Source organism: Protopterus annectens, chromosome 17.part0 (assembly GCF_019279795.1).
Source record: "Protopterus annectens isolate FY-2018-M chromosome 17.part0, PAN1.0, whole genome shotgun sequence".
Lineage (NCBI taxonomy): Eukaryota > Metazoa > Chordata > Ceratodontiformes > Protopteridae > Protopterus > Protopterus annectens.
In genome coordinates, this window is record NC_056751.1 from 581688265 (window position 1) to 581714461 (window position 26197).

Consider the following 26197-nt stretch of genomic DNA (forward strand, 5'->3'; position numbering starts at 1 on the left):
ACGTCCAGTTATTTGCAACATCACTGTTGTCCCATATTTTCTCTACTTTTTGATGACTGTCTTCACTGTGTTCCACGGCATATTCAATACTGTGGAAACTTTTTTGTACCTTTCTCCTGGCTGACACCTTTCAACAATGAGATCCCTTTGATGCTTTGTAAACTCTCTGCGAACCATGGCTTTTGCTGTACCGGGCAACTGGTAAATGTCAGGAAAATCCTACTAGAACAGATGAACTTTATTTGGGGTTAATCAGAGTCTCTTTAATTGATGGCAGGTGTGTACCGAAGAAGACAATGCTGTTATTAAATCAAAAGGTGCTTCAACAAAGTATTAGTTTAAGGGTGTGCACACTTATGAACCAGCTTACTGTGCATTTTCTATTTTTTATATTTTTTCCCCTAAAAGATTTGGTTTTCCAATTGAATTGTACAGGATACAGGTCACATTAAAGGTGGGAAAAGTTTTGAAATGATTTATTGCGGTCTCATTTTTTTATATCACAAAAACTTGCCATTTTAACAGAGGTGTGTACACTTTTTATATCCACTGTATATCCCGTTAAAAGAAATATATCTGAATCCAAACTTCAGATTAAATAAGATAATAAACTTAGACAACTATCCATTCATTAAGAAATGCAATGTTTGGCACATTTACAGACCCAAGAAAAAAATCTTTAGCAGACACAAGGAATGTCCCTAACTTTCCAAAAGGATGTGTCATAATGCGAAGGCAAATTAGAGAACTGTGCACTTCAATAATAGGAGACTTTGAAGTAAATAAGACATAAATACGTGCAATACATTATGGAACTTACTAATCTTAAGGAAAAAAATGCTATCCAATACATATAGGCTTATAGTATCCCCCAGATATCAAACATCTATTTTTACATTCAAAATAAATGGGCTGAAAAGCAAAAATCTAAATCCATCAAATCAACATTAAAATTAATCCCTTTTAAGAAACTCATGTATACTCAACTAGTGATAACTAACAATGCTTACTTTACCCCAGAAATAGTCAATTTCAACTCGGACGTTTCACCAAACTGTCCGTGCTGTTATTCACAAACAGCAGCCCAATTCCAGATCTTCTGGAGCTGTAAATGTACTTATAAATGAGGATTCTCACAGAGTCAGACTAGAGAAGATGGGATATTAAAAATCCACATTATCATGGAATTTGTAATTTTGCACGTCACCGGTCAAAAATTGCCCATACTTAAGCTGCGAATTCTAATTACCCTCTTCTCTTTAGTAAAACTGTACATTACTCAGAACTAGTTAGAGCGAATCAAATTGTCATGGGAGGGCTTCAGAAATATGGCAATAAAGTACATATCAGCACATAAACGGATAACGAATAACTAAAATAAGTGTTCCTATTTTCTAAAATACTGGAATCTTCTCCTAGATCATATCTTAAAAGAATAGATAGATGAGAAAAGACAAATTAGTGCAAATGCAAACTGAAAGGGGCATAAGACATTCTTTTGCGTGTGTTTAATTGAATCCTTGTATGTAGCAGTTATAAAAAGTATGTAAACTGTGCCACAAATATTAATCAGAACTTGATATTTATGTAGCACTTTTGTATATATTGTATATAGAGTGTTACTGTACATAGAGTGTTATCCATTTTGTGTATTTTGTTGCAACACAATTCTCTTGCAACAAGATGTACCTAAATATGACTAACTTTTCTACTGTGTAACTTGAATTATGGCTTGCACAATAACCAGAACTGAAATATGCAAACAAAACAAGAGAAAGAAAGATATTTGGGGGAAAAAAAAAAAAAAAAGAAAGAACAAGGCCTTGTGGTTGCCCTTGACCTAAGTGGTTAATTTTACCTCAAACTGGCTTTGGTAGACATTATTTTCCCTCAGAGTTGTTTAGAATGGCTACTGTTTTTATCCTGTTGGATGTTGCATTTCCTAATTTTTGCTGCGACTTATTTCCTTTTGTAGTGCAACCTACTGCTGTTTAGATTCCACCACATTGTGCACATGTTTTTTTTTTTATGTTTGTTCCGAGCTTATTTTTGGTAGGCACTGCTGACTCTGCATCGATTTTCATGACTATACATAGATTCTATGAACAATTCTGCATAGGCATCTGTGTTCTCAGAGCTTGGAGGGCCTTGAAATTTTGCCAGGTTATCACTTAAAATCATGTAGAAAAGTCAGTCTTACCTCATATGTATTCGCTTAACTCCACATCGTAACATCCTATTCATTGGTTCGCTTTACTACATGGCAAATTTAAAGTTTCAAATAAGTAAAGGCTTGGTTAAAAAATTAAAATTTAAAAAGCATTCAATTTCACGGTCTTCAAGTAAATAAAGCCCAGAGCAACGTCATCACGTGCTACATTTTGCCGACGTTGTTCTGGATACGGTAAATATTTTTCAGAGTTTAATAGTGAGCAACAAAAAAGATTGCAGTGTAATTATTTGAGGGTTATTATACTGTTACAAACAATTTACAGTAAGCAGTCTAATTTGCTGTTTAAATATGGAAAACCATAACTCTAGTTGTTGGTTAAGAACCTGGCTGTGGGAGGATCTCTTTCCGAGTGGCAGTCAGACATCAAATTTTAAGCTCGATACAGCCTACCTGTATATTATGCTTCCCTGCACTAGAATCTACAAAAACACAGCGAGAGCACAGTACAGGATGTTGAAGTAAAAAATGTTAAGTGCTTTCATCCTATTAAGTTTTTCTTGACAAAAAAGTAATGGTAGTGAATGAGGAAAGCAAGTTCACCACCCAGAGTTGCATCATCACTTTGTCGACGAATATAGTTTCATAGGTTAGTATTAGGCTAACTGCCCTTGAGAGCCATTTTAAACATAGCCAATTATCCCCTGTGAGATTCAAACCCTGTACCTTGCATTTGTACGGCAAACACCTTAACAATTAGGCCAGCCTCCCAACCCCATATGCAAGGCAAAAAGAAATCTTACAAATCCCAAAAACATTGCAGGGGATGTGTATTTTAATTTGTTGTTTTTAAGGAAAATGTAACAACTGCGCACACACACACACACACACACACCTGCATGGGCTACTGAAGCAGCACATAGAACAATTAATTTATTTTTGGGCCCTTGATCTGTAACAGGAAGTCTGCATTAGAACAGTTCATAAGAGCTGCAGGGCTAGCTGGGGTCATGGGTTCAATTTTTATTTCAAGGGAGAGAGCTTCATGGTCTGACCTTACCAGAGAGGGCATTACATGAGGGCAGAGTTTTCCCCATGTCTGTGAGGAAGAGGTCCAGTACATTTGCATCCGTAGTGAGTGTATGGACTATCTGGTCTAAGGTGTTGGTGTTTACAAAGTCCAGGAAACTCTGGGCCTGTAAGCTTGTGATGGTGTAGGATTCCCAGTTTAAAGTGCGGTAGTTAAATTCACTTATGAATATGGCATTGGGTTGAATGATGAAAAGTCTACAATAAATTTAAGTACGAGTTATGGTTTTCCTGCGTCACAGAGAGTGACCTATAGCTTGCAAAAATATGGTATGAGAATTTGCCACACCATGGTGCTTTTTTTTAGGCAATACCAAACTGACAAACCTTCACACATAGCAAAACCAGTGGTGCCTTTTTAGGCAATGCCAAACTTTCACACATAGCAAAACCAATCCAAAGGAATTTAAATGTGCTATTGCTCAATGCCAAAAGCACAAAAAAGAAACTTCACTCCCTCCAAGCTTTCCTCACCCTGGAGAATGCAGACATCTGTGCAGTTACAGAGTTACGGTTTAAAGCCACACAGAGCACCTCAGCAGTGCAGAGCTACAATGGCTTCAATAAATTTAGGCCAGATAATGTACAAGCAGGGACTAAAATTGAAGGTGTCTCAATCTACAATCAATAAACTTGTCTCAAGGCTGGTCAAGCAGGACAACGCTCTTGTGCTTCTCCACATCCAAATTACTATAGGACAATGAGTCAGTCAATACTCAAAAGCCTAGAGGGAGACTGGTGCAGACCATCCTTGGCAAATCAACATGGTCCATCACCCATTAGTTCCCATGTTGACAAATATTGAAGCCCCTTAGAATGACACAAGAAGCTAAGCCAATTATTAAAGTCAATCACCTTCTTCTTATACTTTGGTATTATCCTTGGAGAAGGTAGACTATTGCTCAATGTTAGGCTCATACCAGCCTGAGAGATACAGTCAAGAGATCTCCATGATGTCTCGCTTCATATAGTCCAAGTAGTAAGTCTCAGGTCATTTAAAACTGCACGGGCTATGATTGAGTCATACTGGTACTTGTTGTCCAGTGATCCAAGTGTGTGCGTGACCTGGTGATAGTGGCCTGTGATACACAACTAACGGATACTTTCTTCTTACTCAGCCCAGTGAGTGGGACATGTGTCTTGCAATGGAGTCATTCAGGACTGAAACATTAGATTGTGTGGAGGCTTGACTTACGGACTTTAAAGTTGTGACTCCATGCGCTATGACTGTTATATGTTGTGGTGGATGCAGTTTTGGTACAGTGCTTTTGGGGTTGTTGTTGAGATGTGTTCTAGGTCCAATGACTGGGTCTGTGTGTCAGATCCCTACTGTGTTAAGTTGGTGTAGTGTGAACATTTCTGACAACATTCTCTCACACTCATCAGTTTAAGAGCAAGTTGGTTGTCAGTAAACATAAGACAGTTGCTACATTGCCTCAGGACACCCAGACCACCTAGATGGCTGCAGAGAAAGCAGGAAAGCTCATGTTCCAAGTTAATGGCCCTCTTTAGGTAATCAGTAGAATAATGCAGAATTAGAGAGTAGTAACTGGAGTATCTACCGCAAAACACGTGGAGCAGTGCTTGTACCAGCGCAACAGAAATAGAGGGAACTCTGAAGAGTGACTTTATAAGAAAACATCAATTCAGGGTGCTTGTGACTTGTACAGTGCACTGCTAAAATATGCTGTATGCAGCCAAACATGATGCCTTTACAGAGGCTGAAAACAACCAGTATACAAGTAAAATGGCCCCGAGCCAATCACAACTAGCACAGTCTAAGATTTCCTGAATGATTTGCATTAACAGAATTTGACCAAGCTACCCTCCACTGCTACCAGAGAGTAGCACTAACCTCTTAAGGCTCTTAAAATCACAAAATGGACCCGGAGTGCAAGAAATGACCATCTTCAACAATAAAATTGCTGAAAATGCAAGAAATTATCAAATCCAACAGTATTTCAGAGAGCAGACTCAGCAAGAAGGCAGGAGTGCAGAAAACTACATCTTTAAATGCAGTGAAACAAAAACACAGCACTCTAGTGTGTAGTGTGATTTTGAGACTGTAAAAACTTAAAACAATGCACATAAATAACCTTAGTACTTCTGACTTCCAAAAGTACAATTTAACAGTGTAAAGTACTTATCCAATGATGGATGCTACAAGATTCACTCGAGAGTCTCTGTAATAATCTGTGGCTCAAAACCTTTACCTACAATATAAGCATTTATGAGGTCACAGTTACCAAAAGCAAACTATGCTGCATTTCTTAGTGATAAGAGTAAGCCCATGACTAACACACCAAGCATTTGCTTGATCCACGCAGGGCTTGAGAATTGGAGTATCAGAATGTGATTTGATAGAGAGATCCCAATTTGCAATCAGCAGCAAACCTGGTTAACCATAGTCCCTGGGTATTGAATTTTATGTCAGAAATATATATATATATATATATATATTAAAGAGCAGAAGGCTCAAGCACATAGCGCTGTGGAATACCACTAGCTAGATTTTTCTGTCTAGGGAAAATAGCCTCAACCTTAACAATAGGGGTTCTCTCAGCTAATTACTTATGTAGACTGCACATAGGGAGACTGTCAATCACAGCACAGGGAACAGTGTCAAAGACTTGGCAAGGTCCAGATAAGCCATGCGGATTATATGTTCTTTATTCATGGCCTCAGTAACCTTTCCAAAAAACTCAAACAGGCTGTGCAGTCACAACCTGCATTTTATAATGCAGCACTGGTGTGTATCCAAATGACATAAGGTCACCTATATTACTGTTTTTACAGGAGCTTCCATATGTTCTACAGCCATGCAAACACTACAAAAATGAGGCTAATAGGCCTTTAACTCCAAATGTCAGCATTTGGGGTTAAAGAAAGAGGCACCCACAGATAAGTTTAGTACAGAATTGGTGATGATAGGAAACGGAAGACAACATAGTCCTGAGATAATGTATATGTTGCCAGTACATAGATCATACCTCGTTTCAAGGATGGCTAGGCCAGTCAAGCCAGTGGTAAATCTGTGAATACCCATCCAATCATCCAGTTCTTGTTTGAGGATAACTACCACACTATTTAAATTTCCAGAGGTGAGGAAGGTTGGGTAATGAACCCACCTCTCCACCTTGTTTTATATGCCTTGGTTCTGGCACTTGTGGGACTACTTGATTTGTAGAGATGCACGAGATTCAGGACCATTGGGGTTCATAATGGCATGGAAGGCAATGCATTAGATCTCCCCCTCAAAAGTCTGTAAGATACTGAATAAAGGGACAAAGTGATTCCAGTCTCTTTTGGTAGCTTGGGGTTTAGGGAACTTCTGGGTTCCTTCTAGATTGATATGGCTATGCAGCTATGGGGCAGTGTATTCGATAACTGGCCAAATCAATGAATATAAGAGGATATTATCTCTTTAGACCTGGATGATATTCCTTTAGTAATTAACTGCACTAAGGACTTTCCCACTATTGCCTTTACATAAATACAAAACGAGAATTTATTACACCGGTTCTAAGATCTTTAATAACATTCTCATTTACGAGTGGGAGCTGCCCATGTATACTGGGGGGGGGGGGGGGGGGCTCTACCAAATGAGATAATATTGCACTTTTTATCATTTAACTCAAGCCCATTTTAGTACACCAGCTTATTTAGCAGTAATTTTGTTTTGGAGTCAGAGACAGACAGACTTGAGAATGACTTCCAATTTACGGTCATCTGCAGACATGGTTAGTCAGAGGTCTTGGTTTATAGTCTAAAGAGCATAAAAGTAAATGAACAAAAGAGGTCCCAGCACATAGCCCTAATGGATACCATTGGTTACATTCATACCATTTGATAAGGCACTTGTTACATGCACGATGTGAAATCTGTCTTTTAGCAATCTGCTATCCATCTTGCCACACGATTCCCGTTAACTATACTAGCACAAGGGATGGTGTCAATCTTCTTGGCCAGATCAAGGTCCATTGTGTGAATAGCAGGACTGCTGTTAACAGGCTGTGTTACCCTTCTCAGGAAATTAACCAAATTAGACAGATCTATTCTTGGAGAACTGCGGTGGTGGTGCTACGGTAGCATTGTCGCCTCACAGTTAGACGTTGCCCGTTCGATTCTCAGTTACAGCGTCTTCTGTGGCGACATTCGTGAATGGGCATTCCTTCGTTGAAGGCTGTGCGTTAGGCCCGGCAAGCCACCAAGTTAAAATCTACTGCCAATCATTAGCGGACCGGAGTTCCGCTGTGGCGACCCCTAACCGGGGAAAGCCGAAAGAAACAAACAAGACAGATCTATTCTTGACAAAGCCAGACTGCTGTGGGTCTTGCCTGATGAGGTTTTTAATATAGTTTATCAGGTCAGTTATAATACATTGTATTGCTTTGCACCCAAGACTCATTAGGCAGAGGAGTCTAGGCCAGTGTGGGGCCACACTGGATAAAGTGGTATTACTAATGCTGTGCATCAAACCTAAGGAACAAAGCCAGTGGCTAATCTCAGCTTAACTGCATGGGTTTAATACTTTTTATTAAAAAGCCAGGTATTAACTGGTCGGATGGGAGTATTTTTAGTCCTAGAGAGCACCTTCAGTAAGTGTGTATCGCTGGAGAGTCCAAGAGATTCAGAGATAAGTGGGCTTCAGAGACCGTTCTCGCTAGGTTAATGTCGCACTGGATTTGTTTGCTAGTATGGTGGCAATGTCTGCTGGATCACGGTAAGTGGTACTATTACAAATAAATTCAGAGCAATGTCGGGTACTATTTTTTGGTTTCTTAATTTAGCTAAAGAAAGATTTACAAATGTCCATAGCTTCAGATGCTAACCTAAGTTCAGGGTCAGCTTAAATAGACAATAGCATTTTTCAAGTTTTTAGTCAATTTTCTGAGGTTATCCTTGAAATGAAGGTCTTCTGCTTTAAGGTATACTTTGAATTTTTTTTTTTTTTTTTTTTATTGTAGAGTTTACTTGTTGCCAGGGTCACTTGTTTAAATGTTCTACTATATTTAGATTTGGTTGGGACTGCTAGTTCTATAAATTTACCCAAGTGGGCACAGAACACCTTCGTGAAGCTACCTGCTGTCTAAAGATTAGAGGGCTTGAAATCTTTGAATTCTGATATTGATCTCAGGGGGTTAAGAGATTTTGAAGGTGAAGGTCACTAGATCCAACTTAACCAAAGAAGGGAAATACCAGGGGAAGAGTGAACAAAGAAGCTATATTCACTAAGACCAGGTAAAGATTATCATGTCCTCCAGTGGCTTTGCTAACAATCTGCTCCAAGGGGATTTTGTTTATTAAATTTAAGAACTTTTGGTCATGTCCTACATTGGAGGTATAGATACTCCATTTTAATTGTGGGTAACATCTCCCAAAATAATGGGATTCTGCTTTATAGGAAGCTCATCAAGTAAATTTAGGAACCCTAAATGGATTTTCAGGGGAATAAGAGGGTTATATCTTAGCTTCACAGCTGAAGAAAGCCTTACAGTTGTCGACTCAATTTGCAACCTTAAGTTCATAGTTTGCCTTACATTTCCTAACAGTAAGTTTGACAAACTTGCACATTAGCTTTAAATCTCCTTTTTAGTGATGGTCAGCTGCTTTTTCTTTTTAGTATAAAGTTTGTTAATGTGGTAGTTCCACTATATGGGATACTACAGTGTGACATTATGTGTATGAAAGACTGGTACAGATGCCTCAATGTATCTATTCAAAAGGGAATACAATTCAGGAGAGTAGGCAGCAATCACAGTTACAAGGTTTGCTGGACAGCTATACCATTTGTGATTATTAACAAAAAACAACATAGTCTGGAGTAATCCCTGACTGCATATGAGTTATTAGGGGGCCACAAAGCAGGTTTTAAATAAATAAATAAATAAACACCTTACAGCAACATGACCATGGAAGGGTTTTGTAAAAAGCAGAGTAGTGCAATTCGAAGGAATGTTTGTGAGGAGAAGATCACCAAGATGAACACCTCCGATAAGTAAAGAGGCAATTTAATCACGTGTACTGGCATTTTACAAAGTCCAGAAATTTCTGTGGGCACATGCAGTACAGATTTGCTGGTTTATGTACTACTATGATACTATCCAAATTAGACTTTCAATGAACACCTTTTCTGAACACATGCAGTCTTCACATTTAAAATCAAACATTCTTAGGGTCACACAAGCCATGCAACCCAAAATATTAGACCCCCCCCAAGTAAATTACCATCAAGAAATGAAAATACCGAATATTTTCTTGGATTCGCATCTCATTTCTGACCCAACAGTGCCACCTTGTGAGCAGACTATGTTAACACTATACATACAACACTCTCAGATGCAAGACACAATAATCTAATGAAGAAATCTATTTGAGTCTGTTATGTACATTTAAATAAATACACAGCTGGATTTAGAACCCTAGAATGTTGGCATGGAATCTGCTTTAACACTTACCATATGCAAAGAGTCCTGGCAACTGGTAAACCTGACGCCCAAATATATTCCTTCCCAGGGTTGGTGGAAGTGGTTCATGTCCAACCTAGTCGAGCAATGGAAAGCAATACATTTAATATAAACACTTAAAAAGCTTTGCAGGAAGAAGTTATTTAGTATTAGTAAAGTGCTTATTCTTACTATATTGCGGCTACATATCAAGTGTGGAAGCAATCATTAATGGAATCATATCAAGTGTGGAAGCAATCATTAATGGAATCTTAAATCTCTGCATATACTGACATCAGCATCTACTTTAAAATAAACTAAAAACCACAGTAATAAAACTACCTGGCCAACACAATCTGACCCTCGTCACTTCAATGTGCAGATAGATGAGATTACAGCACACGCTAAAGATACTGTAGGATATAATACTTTGGAAATATTTACTACTAAAAAGGAATGTAAAATAGCACAACCTTGTGCAGTAACACAGAGTAAAATGATAATTCTCATTAGTTTATGGAAAAGGACTTTCTCTGAAGCAGCAATCGCTGGAAAACTGTTTAAAAACCCATCTGAAGCATTTCCATATAACCCACAGAAAACGGTCTGGACTCTAACATTTACAAGACTATTGTACAGCTAAATAAATCTCTATGTCTCACCTGCTGGATTGCCACCTGGCTCACAGATACTTCACAGAAAATCAAAATAGGGGGAGTTACCTCAACAAACAAATCAGCCACTAGCACAGTCCCCCAGGGTTCTATGCTGGGACCTCTCCTGTTTAGTATTGGCTTTTATTTAAAGAGAAGTAGACACCAAAGGGGACTGGCTGACTAAGACTAGGAGCAGCTATTGAATCCTCAAATGACTTGGCCATCATGCAGGAAGATTTGTCACAATTAAACAATTGCTGCCAAAAATCACATACAAACTAAACAAAAAAAGCAATATCACATCCCTTGGGAATTCATCTACCCCTGGAAACTACTGCTTTGACAACATGCTCCTAAGAGTTGACCCAGTTTTTAGGATTTGGGAACTTATGTGGACACTGACCTAACTTTCAACCATGCGTCCACTGTCATAAGAAAGCTATTCTATATTGCACAGCTTATAAAGTGATTATGTCTAGATCTAGAGACTACATTGTTGCCCCTTTACTCAGTCATTAGTCCAATCATACAGTATAATACCCCCTTTAGCATTCATCTGTCCAGACGTAAACTACAAATGGTATACCCCCGTACTGCTAACACACAGAGGGAGCGGTTAAATACTTTAGCCCATGCAAGGGTCCCCTTAAATTACCTATGGTATGATCCCAGTTATTCTCACTAAGAGTAATCTACAATTATTGACCAAAGGATGGGTAAGGCTAGTCAAACACTAAATAGGATAGGTTAATGTAAGCACCAAAAGGGAAACTGGATAGGCTTAAAATGGCCTGCAAAGGCAACTAGCATTGTCATTGTATTCACCTATGAACTCATTAAAGTTGCCAAGCACTCAAAGGGTCATTTCTCAATAGCCTTTGAGACAAAATATATTCATCAAAAGTTAGGGAAGGGGAACTGATACTGTAACATACTGAAGAAACACCCTTGTTAGTCTCAAAACAAGGCTGCAGAGAGCACTTTCTTGAAGCAGAGAAATGGTGAGCTACATTAGGGCTTGGGCTCAAAATTGAGAACCACGAATGATGAATACTGGGTTCCCCAAGCAGGTGTTGAGACTTCTCACTATACATCCCACAACTACAAAAATAGACCACGTTTCACACTTCTGCAGTCACCCTAAAACCACTAAACCATATTAATATTACTATTACTACTACTAAACTGAAATTGTGGCCTTCACACCCCTGCTTCTCATGCATTACTAAGTAAGGAACTGAATAGGACTTCAAAAAATATTGGATATAAAAAAAAAGAAAAAAAATTCACACAATCCCTTTAACTTGCCACTGAATCTACCATATCATATTAGCTTTTAAAACCCTTGTATTTCTTACTACAAGATGTTACCACCTTTCACCCAAATCGTTTTCTCATCTTACATTCTAATTTTACATTCCTCACAACAGCTATGACATATGTTTGCCTCACCTAAGCCCCCTATACTGGACCCATCAAAAGCAATTCTTCCACAACTCCACAATCCTTTCGGATTCTAATAAAAACTGTTTCCAGAGTCCTTCAACAACTATAAAATATTCACAATAAGTCTTTGCCAATGCATAAAGTGGGAGGCGTTTTCTCCCAATATGACATTAAACAAAACAAAATCCTACAATTTTGCAGGAATTTCCTTCTTTGCTTCATAGCTAGGAACACACAATAAATATTCTATTACTCTATGTAATGAACAAAAAGATCCCTAATTTGAACAAGGGGATTTTCATGAAATTTACTATTTTAAGCCCACAGAAATCAATCATACATTTTCATTTAAGTCTGCTCATGTAGTATTCTTAGAATGCACCAATTTTGGGTACACTATATTTAATACATATTACATATATTAAAAAATTGTGAAATCAAACTAATGACCAAAAATTAAACGAGTATAGTTCACAGGATTCTACAAGAAGATATAACTTGATTTTTCAAAGCCATAAAAATCAATATGCAGAGGTACTGCAACCTCAAACTAGGAATATATTCAGCTTACTCACATTTTCAATCCGTTTGGGAGAATACAACTGAGGTCAGCAGAATTTTAACTCAATATGACTACTTATGAAGATGCAAACCTTCCAACTCTATTAGATTTTTTCAATCTACTAAAAGATCATCTGAAACAAGAGTCATTAGAATAGGTGTGGAGAAATGGTGTGAAAGGAGACTGCCCACAGAATCCTGCAATGAATTACACCACTCAATGAATTATTAAAGCCAAGATTAATTATCTAAAATGATCAAAGTGCAGTAATTAAGAACATACACAGACTACATCACTGGAGTGTCTTCTGGCTTCCAACTGCCCCATATTCAGTCAAAAGTCCTAGACTGTCAAAAGATAAATGCCACGAAGAGTAGGGCAGGTTTGAAAAAAAAAAATAAAAGGTAACAGAAATTTGTAACTACAACTTAAAATCATTAAAATGTGTGGTGTGGCTAGATTAAAGAAATAACCTCAGAGTGTTATAAGTGGTATAGTGGAGTGATGCAGTCTCTCAATTGCCAATTGTGAATGAACATGTCTTTTAAGTCCCAAAAGCCCCAGCATCCTTTGACAAGTCCTTGCAATCCTTTAACACCTATTCAAAGTACTAAAGGATGAGGTTTTAGTTTAAACTCCTCACTTGAAGGATGTTGTCCAAAGGTTGCAACACCTCTGTAAACTAAACAGCAGCGTTAATAATTGAAAAGCATAAACCCAAGCACAAAGCATGGGATAAAACCCACAACCTTCAAACCTTTTAGCAACAAAGGCTGAGCCACAGACAAGAGGTACCATGGTAACTTGAATGAACACAATGTACTGAATTCAAAGCAGCATGCAGATGGCAGTGCTAAAACAATGATGCAGTAGAGGCAACCTACTCCATCTGACAAAAGAAAGTTTGAACAATGCAGTATGCGAGAGCGCTATCACAGGATATCATGTGGTTGTGGTGCGTCTCCCCTGAATCATGGGGGGGGGGGGGTACCAGAGCAATATATTTAAAGCAATCTAAATCACCTGCTGAAAGAAACCTTTGGCACCAGATAGAGGAATACTAAAGGGACGCAGTAAATGTAACCTATATCATACAACACAGGTACATCAAAGACAACATGCTGCCTGCCCTGCCTAGATAACAGTGAAGTACTGCAATGGACAAAACAGATGTTAAACACTCTGAACATGGGCTACGGTACTTGGAGCTGCACCACTGCTCAACAATTAAATTACTCTATATTCTATTCTACAAAACCTAGTGGCTACCAAGGATAGGGTCTCTCGAGAAGAGAAAAAAGAAGAACTAGATACATTTAGGAGAAGTATCTATGAAGATCCTGTGGAACATAAAGATACTAAATGGATAGAAGTAAAAGAAAGAATAACACGTTTAAAGGTGCAGGATATGAAATGGGATGAAGTAACAGCCAGAGAGATTGAAACAAAGTTAAGAAAAGCCTCTAACTGGGAACCCCCAGGCCCAGATGCAGTACCTAATTTTTGGTTAAAAGTATTAACACCTTTGCAAGAAGATTTAGCCAGGAGTAAGAACTATTTATACACACAGCCCGAACAAACACCAACCTGGTTAACAGGAAAACCAATGCTTCTACTTAAGACTGAACCTGCAAGCTACCCTAAAAATTATAGACCAATAACTTGCCTTAGAATGACATATAAACTATACACGGGAATTGATGCTGACTGAGTTTATAGTCATTTACAAGAAAATTCAATTACGGCAGCAGAACAAAAGGGCAATAAAAGAAAATCATATGGAACAAAGGATCATTTGTTGCTAAATAAAATCATAGTGGAGAACTGCAATAAGGGAAAGAATAAGTATGGCATGGATTAACTACAAAAAAGCATTTGACAGTATTCCACATTCATGTATAAAAGAGTGCTTAAAAATGTATACGATCCATCCTACACTGATCAACTATACTACAGTGACATGAAACAGTGGCAGACCACTTTGCAATTAAGCCATGATAAAGGACAAATTATTATCCCAAGGATAAAAATTCAAAAGGGGATACTCCAGGGTGACACTCTGTCACTGTTGCTATTCTGCCTTGCCATTAACCCATTAAGCAGTTTACTTAACAGCTTAGGCCATGGCTATAATTTGGCACCTAGAAAACAACAAAGACTTATCTTCTCTGTCGAGGATTTAAAACCGTAGAGCTCATCAGATGAGGAACTAAAAGCACAATTGCAGGTTGTCAAAACTTTTTCAGATGATGTAGGAATGTCATTTGGTCTTGATAAATGCACAAACGTAACATTTAAAGTATGAAAACTGCAGCACCAGGAAAACATCAGTTTGAGACAAGAATGTGACATAGAAACCTGAGCAAGAGGGAGTATATAAATATTTGGGAACGGATGAAGGATCAGCAATAAAACATGAACAAATGCGAGTAAAACTTACTAAGGAATACTTTAGAAGGTGGAAGGTTGGGCGCTGGGCTGGCAACTCGACACCATAAAACTCCACTGCCAATCATGAGAGGACAGGTGATCTGCTGTGGCAACCCCTAACCGGGAAAAGCCGAAAGAAGAAGGAATACTTTAGAAGACTTACATAATCCTGAAAACAGCGATCACATCTAGGAACAAAATCCAAGCTATAAACTAAACTAATTTGCTCTTCCTGTCCTAACTTACAGTTTTGGAGTGACTGACTGGCCCCAAAATGTGTTGGATAGATTAGATGGGAAAACAAGAAGGATGCTTCATGCTCACAAATGATTTATAAAAATCAGTGTATACCAAGCTTAAAGACCCAAATGTAGTGAAAGTTTTGAAACATGAGGAGAATAAATCTTAGATGACTTTTCTGCTTAATCTAGCAGAAGCGTATCGGCGTCAAGCAGGAATGGAAATCAAACCAGAAGTAGATAAAAAAAAAAAATCAGGCAGCAAATGAATGTGCCTAAAAAACAAATGAAAGAATATAAGCTGAAAGAACAAATGAGAAGGCATGAAATATGGAAAATGCATAAATATAGTTACAAGCATAGAAAACTTCTGGAAGAACCTAATGTTGATCAGGAACAATCACAGGAATGATTAAGGAGAGGCAAATTCAAACAAAGAGATGAAAAGTTAATATTGGCAGCCCAAGATAGTGGCCTGCGTACATGCTGGTTTACAAAGTCCATTGAACATGTGGGAGAAACAGAAATGTAGGTTTTGTAAAAGTTAACTAGAAACAGTCACACATCTCGTTGCCGATTGTGACATACTAATGGCAGAAGGACTTTATACTGAAAGGCATAATAATGCGGCAAGACTGTTGCACTGGGGATTGTGCAAACATTATGGTAGTGAAGTAGCTGAAAAAATACTGGAAATATGAGCTACAAAGCATAATAGAAAATGAAGTTTATATTACATAGGATCATCCATTACCAACAGTTCAAAAGATAAATGCTAGAAAACCAGATATAGTGGTCCATGAAAAGAACACAAAAGTAGCATTGATCATTGAAATTGCTACACCCGGTGACTACAGTGTGTTGCATACAGAGAGAGACAAAATCATAAAATATCCGGACATGCAGGCAGAAACAAGAGCAATGCAGAAGAAAAATACCCAGGCAGTTCCAATAGTAGGAGCAACAGTTCTTATAAAAAAAATAATCTACAATCTTATTTAGATACGTTACCAATCCATGTAACCCCCATACAAATTGCAGGAGTCGTCAATAAGCATTCCAACTAACAAGAGTCATAGCCCAAGCTTTCCAGTCCACTTCCTCACCAGAGCTTTATTGTGTTCCACTGCTTACCTGCCCACAATAAGGGAATTGTGAATAAACTCTTACATGGTAAAGGAAAGTGTTGATTACTACAGGACATGTAAGAACATTATGGCAAATGCTTAACATTGAAAACTTAAAACAGCGAGGGAAAGGATAGAAAAGTATTATAAATCAGACTAAGATGGAGATAAAGCAAAGGAAAGGAATGGAAGGATTTTTTTTTAATGGAGGGTCATGATGAAGAGCTAGTACCAGGAAAGAAAGAAATGCCACGTTTGCAGAGGTGGACAAACTGTTGAACATTTATTAATTCTGTACTTGAGCAAAGAAGGGAGAAAATGCCACAATATGAATGTGGACTAGAGGAGAGATATAGAGAGAATTAGTTTGATCTGGTCTTGCAAGAAGAATACAAGGTGATAAAAATGATCACCATTTCTCATGTGTAAGACACATGTGGAAAGGAACATATAAAAAGAGGTACGACATAAATAAGTAATTGGATTTTAGTATGTTTGTGGCAAAATTAAGTTTTGGTTATGAAAAGGTAGAAAAAATACTAAATAATTCAAATGAGATAAAATAATTAAAAGGTTGGATTTTTAGAATAGGGAAGGAGCACATTTCGTAGAAATAAATGCAACTTAAAATATGACAATGTACTAAAGGTGTTACAATATGAATGCATATGTTTCTGGTGATTATATAAAGTAATGGATAACCATCACATTTTTAATAAACCACTCAGACTCTTTTCAATAACCTCCATGAAACCTTTTATATCTACCTACGCTACCAACACATCAAGCAAACTATGGCCAAATTTAACATCTCATCCAAAGCATGAGACACTCAAGTGCTGCAATGCAGTGTCAATAACAGAAAATTGATCCAAACACCTAGGGTAGAAATGGAATTCACTGTCTTTTGGCCTTCCAGTATAAAAGACAAGTGAGCTACCTATTGAACAACTGACTTATAACCATTTACTGTTACACTTGTGTATAACTATCTATCTAACATAGGTACAGCATATTTCCTCAGTAAAGTAAATGACAACATCCATATTGTTAGTGTAACAAGCTACTGTGACAGTCTAATACCAGACGAGGATGGGGAGTAGCTCCTTCGACATATTTATACACACACACAATGTTTATAACTTAGTTTTCACATTTTTTCACACAATCTGCACAGTAACACAGTTAATCAGTACTAGGCTAGCTGGCCCTGAGGGCCATTTTAAGCATAGTCAGTTTCCCTTTTGTTTGAATTAATGCATCCAGTTTGGTATTAAACTGGCCTTACCAAGTGTACAAAATAAGCACTATGGGACTACTCGCACCAAACTTTTAACAACGCTCAAAGAAATTACTTAGTTTTCATCCTTAAAACAACAGGACTTCAGATACCAGTTCCATTAAAAATTACACTCAAACACCCCATTTCCATCACCAGTGTAATGAAGTGATTTAAACAATTAACTAACCCTTTTACCTTCTCTAGCATGCCATAGATACAATAGTGCAACAAGAAACATTTATGCTTGTAACAAATAACCTATGTTGAAAAGACGGAATGGAGGGGACCAACAAATAAAAATTGTAAAATGCATATCAAAAAAAAAAAACTTTTTAAATATAACTAAATCAGTCCTTTAACAACAGTGCCATCTAGTGGTGGCAGTATAAATTACACAATTCAAATGAATACCATCCCAGCACTGGAAATGAAAAACAATTTTTCCCAAATTTTCCCAATAAAGTCTTTACACTTTATAAATTATACTAATCAATGTAGCGCATCTATACACAAGGGATTTCAACCTATGGCTGATTATAATCTGAATGACCCTTTAGAATCCCCACCCCCAAAGGGGATCCTAAACGCCTGTATATTATTATTATTACAACAGGGGAAGGGGGGCAATGCCTAATAGTGAATATACCCAGGTAGGGAAATTAGCCGATACCCGAGATGGTTATATTGCTCAGGAAGGATGCAAATACATATACAAAAATTTTAACATTTTTAAATTATAGTAATTTAATGAAGTATATTTTAACTTAAAGGACTGAACTTCATCCCTAATAGAAAAAGCGATATCAGCAGAGTTTTAACAGATTAAAAGTTATTCTTGAGGATAAAGATTATTTGTTGCATGCATAAATGTTCCTTGTTATACTAAATCATATCTGGGGCAAGCTAGAAAAGGTAAATGCAGGATTAGTTAATTGTTTAATCATGTCATTACACCCGTGATAGGAATGGGGTATTTAAAATGAAACTGGTATCCGATGAAGTCCTGTTGTTTAAGGATGAAAAAGTGGCAATTTCATTGAGCGTCAAGTTTGGTGTCAGCAGTCCCATAGTGCTTATTTTGTGCAACTGGTGCCTCCGAGTGCCCTACTCAATGGGTTGTTGCTTCATGCAGTTTTGGTGTTCTTGTTCCTCCTAATTTTTGTGTTCTTTAAAACTGGCCTTACCCTTCCCTTAGTCAATAATTATATATTACCCTCAGTGTGAATAACTAAGATCATATCATAGATAATTTGAGGGGATCCATGAGTGTGATGCAGCTTTGTCCAGCAGTAGAAAACAGGGCAATCCCGGGCAAACCTTATATTATCTATCCACAGATCCAAGTTGAATATCAACAGAGATGAGCTTTGTTTTACATATAGACAGGGTAGTCTGTCACAAAGGGAGTTCGATAGCTAGCTAATAAATGGCACAGGACCTTTCTGAAGATGATCTGGACATGAAGATGCCCTAGTGTATTCATGCTGCTTTACCAGCTTTGATGTAGGTATTTTCTAGATAAAGAATGAGACACCTCCAAACCGCTGTTGACACTAAAGAAGAGGTTACGATCCCCGGATACAGTGTCTGATGTACAGTAGATGCATCAGTATTGGGTCACAGGATGTCTTGTACACCAGACACAGGCCACATCTTAGCAGTCTGTAGGATGAAGACTGGATTATAGTAAAAGGACTCTGATGCAGTCCATGTACTGTTTAGGTCTTGCATTCTTTTAGTAAGGTATCTCTGTGAACATTCCAGTTGTTGCAAGTGCCTGGACAGATACATGCCAAAGGGGACAACATACTTAACTGGCCTAATGAAGGCTGAGTAAATAGGGACAGAAAACATATCTAGATTTAGATGGAATCCCTTGTTTATAAGCTCCACAATATACAAGGACTTTCTTACGACAATGAACACATGTTGGTCAAAAGTTAGGTCACTGTCTACATAAATTCTCAAATCCTGAACATCTCTTAAAGGCATATTGTCTCCAGGGTATATAACTTCTCAAAGGATATGATAATGCATTTTTTGGCATTTAGTTTCAGTCCATGATTCTGGCACCAGTTATCTGTTTGGGACAAACCTTGATGCAGAATGTCCAAGTCATTTGGAGATTCAATGACTGCGCCTGGCTTGCAGTCATCTGCAAATTCGGTCAGCCAGAGTCCTTTGCTATTTGGCTTTTACTTCAGAAGTAGACGCCACACAAGAGACATTGTAGCACCAAACCCTTGGGGACTCCACTGGCGAATGGTCTCTTTGTGGGGGTAACGTCCCTACTTTGGATTCCCTGTGTTCTGTCTGTGTGCCAGTTAGTAATTCAGTGGGTAATGCAGGGGTTTATTCCCAGTTTATTTAGCAATTCTGCTTGAGTGGGGGATTCTGTCAAAAGGTTTGCTGGGTCAAAGTGTGCAATGTGTACCGTTTTACCTTCATCCATTGGTTTGGTGACCTTTTCAGAAAGTCCATCATGTTGAGTAAGCATACCAAACCCTTGCAGAATCCAAAGTTGGGTTATATTTACTCCACTCACTCTTGACAAATCCAAATTGAGATGGGAGGGTCTGTAGTAGGCCCTCCTTATGCAGGGGAATAACTAGCTGTTCTCCATTTGCTTGATACAAAACCTGTATGGAGGCTGAAGCTGAACAATGTTGTTAGAGGGTGGCTAAATGCTTCCTGCTATTCAAGATGCATGCGGGGATATAGTTAGGAGCCATAGAGTCAATATTTTTAGTTTTTGATCACGCTTTTAGGACTGGGTCATGTGATAGCTGAAGGCAAGTCGGCTTCAGGTATATCTTGTAGGATAGATGGAAGGGAAAGTGGGGTAATGTTTTAGCTGAATTAATCCGCCAGTAGGTTCGCTGTTTCTTTGTCCTTAGTGCAGGTAACATCATTCACGATCTGCTCAGTGCACTGCCTTATTGTGCTTCAAAGATTACAATTTAAAAAGGCTTTCCGATTGCCTTGTTAGATTTTATTAAACTCTTGAGTTATTTGTTTACTTCAATGACGAGGACTCTATCATTCTGGGAATTACAACTGTTTATTTTGGTCAACATTCTCTTCCTTTTATTGTAAAGCTTGTTGATATTACGGCTCCACCAAGAGGGGTGTTTCTGGGGTTTGCCCTTTGCTTGTTCTTACAGGGTGCAGCTGCATCTGTTTACATGCTGGTACAGTGGTGGTGGTGGTGTACGCCTCCATGTTTTCAAAGCGATTAACTACATTTGGTGGTTATTTGAAGTTTGCCAAAATATCACTTAGAAGTAGGTAGCCTGTTTTAGAGAAATGTCTAAAAAGGTACCTTGGGTGGATGGGGCCTCTGGTTTCAATTTTATTTTGAAGGAGATGGCTTTATGGTCAGACCTAAAAAACTGACAAAGTGACAAAGATACACAAGGGATAGTGCAAGATGACCCATATTAGTAAGGATGAGATTCAAGATGTTGTACCCTCTAGTTGGTCCTTTGGCAAATTGTTCCTGGGTGATTGTATTGACAAAGTCTGTGAATCTTTCTGCTTGTGAATTATGGATGGTGTCGGTTTCCCAATCTACAGTTGGAAAGCTTAGACCACTTAGGAAAATGGTACTGAGTTTAATACTGAAAGATTCCAATTCCCGTAAACAGGCAATCTGGCTTTTTTGAGCTACAGAGGGAATTATATAGCCATCTACTATATAATACGGAACCTTTCCGATGGTGATTTTGACACGAAGTCTAGCCTTGACAGTTTCTTCTGCATGAACAATAAGACCCCTCCCACCATTTTTATCCCCAGTACAGTAGCTTTTCTAAGTGTGTGGAAGGTGTCATAGCCCTGCACAGCCCAAATGCTTTCTGCCATTTTAAACATCTCGGTCACTAGACAGACGTCTATGTCATCCAGGAAGTGGATTTTATTGTTTAGGTTCCTAGCACTGATCAGTAACTCCTTTACATTTTCCTTTGTTTGCTTCTTTATATTGTCAGGTTTATTAAGTCGGTAATGCCTAAAAATGGCACTACTGGCATGGACAATGTCTTCCCCAATAAAAGAAACCCTAGACAGAAAAAATACAGGACATCCCTGGTGAAACAGTGTGGTCTGTCAATTATATCTTCCCAAGCTGAGAAATTCTGGACCCCCTTCAAAAGTCACCAAAACTAAGCCAATTATTGAGGTCAGTTTATTTATTTAACGAAAGGTACCAGTAGGAGGTGTTAAGAATAATCCACAAAGGAAACGTTAAACAGCAACTGTCAGTTTATTACATAAACGCCCAAAAAAATCCAATGCATTTTCATCCACTACACTTCATCAGATGTACCTTGAAATTAATCAACCAAACGAAAGCTCAAACATTTTCCAGCCAAAGCTTTGATTACGATGCATAGTTTAAATTCACGTTCTGTGCAATGCAAGCAACTTACTTTCCAGCATTCAAATTCTGCTATGCACTTGGTGAACACCCTGGGAGCTGTGGTGAATGCAAAGGGCAGTACTCTGAATTGGTAGTGACTGGCTCCCGGCCAGAAACAGAGGAACTTTCTGGATCTCCTGTTCATTTTTATGCGATACTGAGCACATCCAGTCGTCCTTGCCCAAAAACATAGAATGGACTGAACAGGGACCATCCAGAACTTGGTTCGGTGAACAAATTTGAGAGATCCAACCAAAAACTTGCCTCCAGTCTCCCATTTTCTTGGCACTAAAAAGAACACCGAGTAAGTTCCGGATCCTATATGGTCTGCTAGGACCTACTGGATGACTCTCTGCTAGCAGTTTTTGTATCTGATTTGCTGCTTGATCCCGCTGACGGGAGAGAAAGTTGTGGATTGTTCCTGGAATTGGTGGTGGTAGGAAAATGGTATTATGTAACCCCTGGATACAATCTTCTGCACCCAAGTAACTTTCGTTAAGTCTAGCCAGGCTCTCTGGTGCAGGGATAACTGTCCCCAGAGGTGGACAGTCAGACCTCCGTTCAGGAGCGCTGGTAGGGTTTGTCAAAAGATTCTCGTGAACCCTGGTTTTGCAGGCCACCTCTGCCATGAGGGTGATGATGTCCACTACAGCCCACCCCCCACTCTGCCCCCTGGGGTAACTTCCTCCACGTGCATCTTGGAAAGGACCTTGGGAATTTTTGAACCACATTTTCCAGCCACTACACTGATTCTTTTAGTATATTTAGGAGACTGAAAAATGTATGCCCATGGCAAACAAGGTCTTATCATTCTCACACCTGGACAGCATTTCCTTTACCTTAGGGCCAAAAATAATAATTCCGTCCAAGGGGGCACTGATGAAATTGGACTTAAATGGCTCTGCAAAAATAGCACAAGTGCATCCAGGAACCAAATGTACTGCTGAACGCCAATAACTAGTCCACAGAAATACAATGAAAATTTATTTAATCCACATAGATAAGCGCTTTCGTCACACAGACTTCAACAGATCTGCTCTTGAGGTCCTTACCGCTATGTTGGAAACTAATCACAGAAGTATTGGATGTTGACTGTTGGGTTGCCAACTGAGAAGCTATCAAACCTTGAACCTCTTCAGAAATAACTCCTAAGACAGTATTTGATAATACCTTACTCAAACCTCTCTGAAGTCTGAGAGTGTGTGCCAAATAGTTCAGCGACCATAAGGTAAAGGTTGCTAAAGCAAAGACACGCTTTCCCAATCTGTCAATCGCCCATGACTTCCCTGTTGGAGGGGCTGAACAGTAGAACTGTCATTGGCTAGTTCCTTTGTGGCCACTGCAATGACCATGGCATCAACTGGAACTACTTTCCCCCAAAACTGTCTGTCCGCAAGTGCTGCCATTATCCTGTCTGGTGGTCTCCGAGGTAAGAGTTCTCTGGAGTCTGGTTCCTTCCACACCCGCCAAAATATCATGTCAACAAGCTTGTCGGTGGGCGGGGTCAGCCAGGAGGTAGAGGGTCCTGTACCAAAAACCTCTAGAACAGATTCTTCCACCATAGGGTTAGAGGGAGTCCCAGCTACCTCTCTTTTTAAGGATTTCTAAAATGTCTCCAAAGGGGACATCTTCACGAGATGACCATGGGGACTCTTCGCCCTCATCGAAATACGTGTCTTCAGTGATGGCCTCCTGTGGGAAGTCTAGGTGCTTCCTCTTGCACATCCTCTTCCTGGGAACTTCCTCAGTGGGATGCTCTGGGGAAGTCTCAGAAGAGGAAATCAAAATTCACCGAGACAGAACCTGAGGCTTCAGCACTGGATACCCCTGTGGAGAAAAGTGGTGAGGCTCTAAATGCTGACACATTATAGTAGAATATCTAGGATTGGAGGGGAAAGGCTCCCATCAGGTGGCAGAGCTAGAAGGAGCTACAGAGGGGCTCTAATCCGGGAAAACAGGTTTCAGAATCATCACCCCCCCCCCTCCTCTCCATAAGCACTACCTCCGAGATGGAAGCCAGGGCTGAACTGTCCAATGCCGAGGCTCCAAGGAGCAGAGACGGGTCTGAAAACTTTGGAGTCAAATGCTGCACCTCTGATCCGACAGGCAGGGTTTGGATCTGAGAGCTCTCTGGATCAGAATGGACTGGAGGTCTCAGAGACAATGAAGAGGATTGCGACAAGGTCGTAATGGCATGGGAATACAAACAGAACTGTGGGGGGGTGACAGGAACAAGACAGAGAAAAAAGTTATTCAGTTATTAGTCAGAATAAGAGAAATGTAAAAGTTTCTCTTGTTTCCTTAGTTTATCTAAAACATAGCTTGAGAGAGATGGTAGACTACATCCAATAGCTAGAAGTGGCAAATGAGATCTGAAGTAATTTGGTAGGTGCCTTGTGAGTAAGGGAGAAGCTTGGGAGCTTTAACAATGGCAGAGTCGGATCCGACCGGCTGGATCCGAACCCACTTGTTGAGGATAGAATGAATATTGACATCAGATCAATGGTTAAGACTAGATATAACTTGTATAATAATTAATTAATATTTAGAGAAATTAAAAATAAGTTAGTACAATACAAACAGGAATTTCAACATGAAGTGGAAAAAAAAAACACTTATGACAAATTTACATAGACAGTCATAAGAGAGATACTGACTGAAGTAAGGAACCAAGTGAAGAAGGGGGAGCAACAAGATGCAAGGTGTGAATAGGTACTTGTTCATATTTAGAAACATTTTTTGCTTAAATTGTGCCATAATTCTTGAAGATAGAATGTTGCTGAGTGCTAGGTTCACACCTGCCTGGGACACAGTCAAAGTTCCATGATGTCTCTCTTCATATAGTCCAAGGAGCTATATTGCAAGTCGTGGACACAGGCACGAACTAGGACACAGTCGTACTTGCATTTGTTCAAGGACCAGAGTGCATGGATGATCAGATTCCTGGGACCACACAAGCAACCATCAATCTTCCCTTGCTCAGCCTGGTAAGAGATGCATCTGTATTGTCTTACAATGGAGTCACCTATAAATAGAAAGTTTGGTTGGGCAGATGCCTGCCTTACAGGCTCAGCATCTGTGACTTTGGGAATCCTTGTACTATGTGTTGAGCTAGGCTTAACTTGCAGTGTATGATGTGTATGCCTGTTTTGCATTTTGGAGATCTTTGAGGTTTAGGCAAGTAGAACCTCAGCATATGATGGGCTGTGTGTATTGTAATGGCCTTGGTAAGGTGTGGTGTATTGCTCACAATTTTGGTGTCCGAGTTTACCATGTGCATGATGTTTGCCTCCAAGGACATTAAAAATGTACATCACTCACATACTGTTACGTTGTTTTAGGAATTTAGGATATGATCATCACACAGCATAAGGCAATTCTTACAGTCTCAAGATAATCAAGCTGGCTACAGAAGTTGTGGGAAGTGGTGGCCCATGGTTTTGACAATAATGACCCGGTGGTGGAAGCAGGAATGACTATAACTGGAGTTTGGTTTGTTTAAGATACTGCTTGGGTGGACATTAGTAGTAAAGTGATTATGTCACATTATGAAAAAAATATTTGTCCCTAAATATGAACAAATACCTATTCATACCTTACATCTCTTTACTCCTCATTCTTCACTCATAGGAAGTTACGAGCCTATTGGCCTTGAGGCCCTTACACGCCTAGCCAAGAATTTAGTACATGTTCCAACAAATCAGCACCCTATGCCACTGTCCAGCAGGAACACAGGTGGAATCCCAGGGGTGTATTTTCTGTTCCCCATCCAGTTATTTGGTCAGGGGTGTACTGCAGCTATTTGAGCCTCAGATCTTGGTTTCTATGGCCGAATAGATTTTGCAGGTCTCTATGAGGAGAAAAGAATACCTGTGCAGAAAACCCATTCTAGACATCCAGTGGCAGCAATGCGCTGAGAGCACAGCACAGTGCAGATTTTTTCATAACTCAGGGCTCTGCATGCCTCTCAGAGTCTTGAGTAAAATACCTTGGATAAGGACAGCTCTGGGCAGATTACAGCAAACAAACTAGACAGGGATTCAATCTAAACCAAAAGTGAAGTTCTTTGACTTCAGAACCTGTTGCAAATCAACACTACCCTTTGTCCTATGACTCTGCACTACAGGTTAATGACCCCAGGTAGGTTTGAATTTCAGAAACTTTAACTGTTACAGTGGGGCAAGATAAAAAAAACTGTAATTAGTATGCAAACAGTGATGAGCAGCATTTTACTATATTAATGGGGATTTGTAAGGCTGTAACAATGTGGCAGTAGCAAATGTAACAAGCAAGGCACTGGGAATGCAGCATTAAATAGGCAGACTATACA

At 39.1% G+C, this 26197-nt stretch overlaps 1 protein-coding gene across 1 annotated transcript in view; it reads right to left on the reverse strand.

The window, feature by feature from the left end:
• Positions 1-26197, reverse strand: part of MTCH2 (mitochondrial carrier 2) — a 1452460-nt gene that overhangs the window by 1422915 nt on the left and 3348 nt on the right. The window contains exon 2 of the mRNA XM_044059351.1: positions 9718-9802. Within this exon, the coding sequence (XP_043915286.1) occupies positions 9718-9802 (85 nt within the window). The remainder of the gene's footprint in view (positions 1-9717; positions 9803-26197) is intronic.